Below are 5853 nucleotides of genomic sequence, written 5' to 3'. Positions count from 1 at the left end.
GTGTGTGTGTGTGTGTGTGTGTGTGTGTGTGTGTGTGTGTGTGTGTGAATATATGTAGCAACAGTTACCTGTGACTGTCAGCATAAGGCGGTTTGCTGTATCAGTTATTAAGCGACAATAAAATGACCATGTTGCAGGAAATAACTGATCGCCCTGTACAGTATGTTTGGTTGTAAATTAAATATTGTATCTATTATTTACAGTATTGAAACAAGCTTCCATGTTCAAATGAGGTACATGTACGTGACAGGTATGGTAGGCTGTGAAGTCACTACGTACATATTCACATACTGTAGCCTACTGTACATGACTTAAGTTTTTCCAATGATACAATTGTTCTTATTCAATTCATTTTAAGAATTATAATTCAATTTGATACATATTTTAGTCTTTAGAATATCAGAAAATAGTAAAAGAAATGCTCTTCACAAGTTCCGAGAGATGTTGTGTTAACTATCATGGAGTCAAGACTACATGCACACTGCAAGCCTTAGTGCTCAATTTGGATGTATTGCTCAGATACTTTTGGCTGTCCACATTATCTTTTAAATGAATGTAATCTATTTCAGATCACAGTGTGAACTGGTCACGGTCCTCAACTGACCCACAGGTGGAAAAGACAATAGCAAAGACATGCAGTCAGCGTAAACATAGGGCTTATGTGCAGGTCACAATACGACCCCTTAATACTTATGAGGTCTAACACTTCACCGGCTACCTCCAATGCAGCTGTCTTCCATGTTGGTATTCACAGAGTGACTCCCGCCAACGTAGAATTGTGATGAATGCAACCTGGTGTCACAGAATACGTGAAGTGACCACGACCTGTTGACGGGGAATTACGTGTTGGTGGCACGTAATCAATTAGGATCCTTTTTCGTGATGGACACAAATGAAACGCATTTACGTGAATATGCAACGACCAGAGCTAGTGGCGTAGTATTAACAGTGAAAAAGACTCTTTCCAGTGGGCAGAAGGGAGGTAAACAAACAAACGGGACCGTCAACCATGGGTTCACAAAGAGAACTGGATACAGCACTGGAGCCGGGCTCTGCTCGTTCTTATTAAAGTTGCTCACTGGTGCATGAAGCTAAAACAGGTTTGATTTCGAGTATAAAATTAAATATAAAAATTAAGGAAAATAACTCTAACATTGTTGTATTTTTCAAAGTTCAAGACCAAAATTGAAACTTTCAATTTCAATTTTTTTTTTCAAATGATCAAAACTTTTGGCCTGGATTTGGCTCCATAGAGTTACAGAGATGTCTCTTTCCCCAATGTAAGTTTATGGGAAAAAGTCTTTCTGACCCGAAAATTGTAATTCCATTGTTTGGCCACTTTGTAATATTTGTGTCAAAACCCGGCGCTCTTTGTGAGGCCTTGCTTTCAACCAGGAGACTGTTGTTCATGTGCCAAAGTGTTGAGTTAGTGCGAAGTTAGTGACTTTTGTCCTAAACCTAACTAAGTGGGTGTGTTGCTTGTACTTAACATTACACAGTTTCTGTGTGTGGGGGGGGGGGGGCATGTAATGTATTAAAATTACGTTTCAGCAGTAATGTCAAGAGGTCGTGGTCATGTCACGTATTTCTGTGAGACCATGTGACGTAAAAGTTGCATGAATTTCATTATAACTGTTCAGACTGAGGTCGCATTATAAAGAGATCAGACCTGTATCTGGTTTAGGATCACAGGAGAACATAAGTGGCCCAAATCAGAAGTGAACAGATCAGGGTCCATGTGATTTGTGCTGTTAACGCGGTTATGAAAAAAACACATCTGAGTCACATATGCAAAAAAGTTGCTGTGTTTGTGCGTATGTGTTGTTGTTGCTGGCTTGTGTGTGTGTGTGTGTGTGTGTGTGTGTGTGTGTGTGTGTGTGTGTATCAGTACCTGGACAGTAGAGGGTCTGGGGGGTTGTGTATTTAGCTCCTACATTAGACCACATACTGCCGGTTAAATAATTAAAGTCAGGCTCAAAGTCAACTCAAAAAGTAGCACCGTGGAAGGGCCATGTTGGATAACTTTATAAACATCAACAGGTCCCACGATTCACAATCACTTTGCTAACATATGACGCCTTTCTATCTCTGTTCTTAGGTTCTGGTCAGATTGAAGGCACCTACGATTTGTTTCTCAAATCCGATCTTTAAGACAGACTGTTGGCACTGTTATTTGAAAGTCATTAGATCGTATTTGTGTGTCCTGACATCCCCCAGCTATCTGCATGGATCTGCATTCTGTGGTAACGATGTAGGCGTCAGTAACTACCTACCTACGCTGGTGACTTTCCACGGTGAAACATGAGAAATAAAAATGAATCATTTAGCCCTCCAAACAATTGCTCTGCAATCACACTCCATCACACAACAACAAGAAAGCAGCTGAGGAGCACAGGAAGCTTAATGTTGTGATGTTCCATGTTGCAGTCATGGCAGGCATCACTGCGAAGCAAGAGACCTGCTCTCTCTAAGGTCTCCTCCTCTTTTCTCCCTGTTAAAGGTTTTTTTGGGGGAGTTTTTCGTGTTCCGATGTGAGGGTCAAAGGACAGAGGATGTAGTATGTGTACAGATTGTAAAGTCCTCTGAGGAGAATTTGTGATTTTGGGCTATTCAAAATAAACTGAATTGAATTGAAAATTGAATTGGTGCCATCTGGTGGGGACATGTAGTCCTCGGGACCTTTTGATGAAGATAGGTGGCCTGTTGACAGGTGTTGTCTTCAGAGTATGTTGTCCAGTAAATCAAAAACTGTGTTGCTGATAAGAGCTGCCGTTTGTTTTAGTGCCATCTTTAATTTCCTTGTATTTAGTTCACATTTTAAATATTTTCTTTGGCACCCTTGGAATCTCTTGTGTTCCATGCCGTCAGATATCCTTCAAAAATAGTTTTGTGTGTTCCGGTAGGTTCCTTTACGTCTTGCCTGTACTGAAGCCCTTCCCCCAAAGGACCAGCAGACCATTTATGTCAGTGTCTGTCCACAGGCAGTCGTTCTCTTACATGTTGTCCTCATAGCACTCTGCTCGTAGCAGCATGGATCCTGCCCAGCAGGCTGGACTGAGGCGCATCTGTAGAAATCTGATTGGAATCGCATTTCAAACCACCTCCAAATGTTGTTTGGATGTGATTTGGCCTTTTTTGACTTTTCTTGTCCAGATTTTCTAGAATCAATCTGGATATTCCAAAAGAATGTATTTGGGCTGGCAGTCTGAACAATGCCTCAGTGTCTCCTCTTCCATTTGACTTAGCACTTCATCAAAGTGAAATGACTCGCCATTGGCCTCGAAAGAACTCATGCGCTAATGCCCCATTGCACTGAGCTTTGTCGAGTTTCCTTAAAAGAGTCTGCCGCACACAGTTACAGAAACATCATGGCTGATTGGATCAGATGTACATAGCCGTGCATGTTTAAGGGTCATTTAGAATAGCAAGTACCATTACTTTGGATGATGAACAAAACAGTATTATAGTATTATATATTCTGGTTGTCTGAAAAAGCCTGAGTGAGGTCATCAAGGTTTGATGTCTATGTTTGGATTTGGAGACCACTAATTTATAACAGAACTCAGCAAGGAGGGTCTAAACTAATACTTTCATAACTTTGCAATATGGGAAATCGTAAGAGTCCGTGTTATTAGAGCTTTACCCGTACCAGGGACTAAAATAATGTGACCATTGTTGTTGTATGTGGTATTGCAACTTTGAATATAGTAAATGATTTTAATACAACTGACAATCTTTAATAACTGTTGGATTTTCACACTTAACTGACATCCACTAATTCCCGGTCTCCCCACTCTACTAACAGGGTCTGATTCTGAGCTGGGCCATCATGATGCCAGTGAACTTTCTGGTCACTCATTGGCTGACCAACTTAATACCAGGTAAGGAGGACAGCAAACATGTATGACAGCAATACCAAGTAATACCATCAATTGACCAAAACTAATAGCAGGGTAGCTATTAGCTGATATGCCTTTTACACGTTGAGCGTTCTGAATGGATGAATTTACTTGAGCTGCTTGACTGTAGTTAGAAACTGTGAAATAACTATAGTGTAATTAGAGAATTACTATAAGGTATAACTGATTGTCTGTGAACTGATATTCATCAAGATACAGGAAGCAGCAGAAATGATACTATGTTGGCAGATAGATTGATGGAGTCCAGTCTCACCCCATACCCCAGATTGTAGATTGTAGCTCGTAGCTCCATATTTCCTATATTCTGAGCCTTCTGCTGTCTTGGTTCCTCGCCAAGATTGCCAAGGCTGCCTAGTATATGCAAATATGGACTTTTTCTAGGGAGATTCTTTAAAATAATTGTCCAAAGCGTGAAGTAATGAGATTAAAAAGATTCACTAAATCAAGAAAATAGCAGAAACAATGATCCCTTGCTTTGTTGTGTGTGTCTGTGTTGATATGTGTGTATCAGTACCTGTACAGGTGTTTGTGTATTTAGCTCCTACATTAGACCCTCAATCACACAGTGTCAGTAGTTCTAAGGGCAAGGAATTATTCAAAATGATCCAATAATTAAAGTCTTTACAGAATGATAATAACACAAATATAGCTCCAAGTGGCCGTTCCGGGTACAAGCCCTTTTCTTTGCTCAACAGAAGGAAGCAGCTCAATTGCCCAAATCAAAGCAGCAGGCAGCAGCAAGCGGGGTTTGTACGACCAAAGTCACTTCAGCTGGTTTAATTCTGTCTAAGGAGTTGTTCATCATGACAATGTATGCAGCCTTTTAGTAATTGAATCAGTGTACCATCAGTCCTATTTCTTGGCATTTGGGGAAATGGTTCGACAGCTTAATTAAAAATATCCAGCAAGTTTGGTGATGTTTTGACAAACTGTCATCAAATTATTGCCAAATTTGCATCAGGCCATTGCTCATGTGTGGAACTGTCACGGTATATTTCAGTTTGTTGGCGTTAGGTCCGTTAATGTGCTGAGCATGCCCATTTGAAGTTCATCGGTCAATATCTTGGAAAACAAATACAATATCAACATGCTTTTGATAAGTACTGATAAGTAGTAAGGTGGCCGTCAGACCTACAGTTTCAAAAATTCAAAATGGGGGAAAATGGCAAACTTTATGGCCCAAGAGGCTTTTTTGTAGAGCACATTGAGCTGGATATGTGTGTCAAATTTCAAGTCAATCGGACTGTGAGGACTGTGGCCTATCCCAAACAAAGCTTTTGCTAACATTTGGGGATTTCCCTCAGTAAATATATGAGTTTCTCTGATCTGTTATGTTTTATGGGCGTCTGTGGCTTAGGAGGTAGAGCGAGTCTTCCACTAATCAGAGGATTGGCGGTGATCCCTGGCTTCTCCAGTCAGCATGTGAAAGCGTCCATGGGCAAAACCCAGATGCATGGTAGCCTTTGCCATCAGTCTATGAATGTGTGTGTGAATGGGTGAATGATGTAGTGGATAGACTTAGTAAATTAACTTGCATTGATATAACTTTTTTCCCGTCTTCCGACCACTCAAAGGGCACTACATATCAATGCTCAAACATTCACTCACTGATGTCATGCAAGATGCCACCTGCCCATCAGGACCTAAACCAATGCACATTCACGCACACTCACACACCGATGGCACAACCTTCTGGAGCAATTTAGGGTATCTTGCCCTTAGAAACTTCAACATGCGGACTGGAGGAGCCGGGGATCCTTCTGATTAAAAGACGACCCGCTCTGTGGCTCAGAGGTAAAACGGGTCATCATATATGTATATATGTGTGTGTGTGTGTGTGTGTATATATGTGTGTATATATATATATATACATATATATATATATATATATATATATATACATATATATATATATATATATATACATATACAT

General features: G+C 40.4%; 1 protein-coding gene across 3 annotated transcripts in view; it reads left to right on the top strand.

Moving 5' to 3' along the window:
* smad10a (SMAD family member 10a) overlaps nt 1-5853 on the top strand; it is a 32633-nt gene that overhangs the window by 925 nt on the left and 25855 nt on the right. For all 3 annotated transcript variants that reach the window (XM_031875800.1, XM_031875801.1, XM_031875799.1), the window contains exon 2: nt 3806-3881. In XM_031875800.1, coding sequence (XP_031731660.1) covers nt 3806-3881 — 76 coding nt within the window. The remainder of the gene's footprint in view (nt 1-3805; nt 3882-5853) is intronic.

This window comes from Anarrhichthys ocellatus, unplaced genomic scaffold, assembly GCF_004355925.1.
Source record: "Anarrhichthys ocellatus isolate YVR2014 unplaced genomic scaffold, GSC_Weel_1.0 scaffold96, whole genome shotgun sequence".
NCBI classification, from domain to species: Eukaryota; Metazoa; Chordata; class Actinopteri; order Perciformes; family Anarhichadidae; genus Anarrhichthys; species Anarrhichthys ocellatus.
Note: the sequence above shows the minus strand (reverse complement) of the source record. Positions and strands in the feature narration are given on the sequence as shown.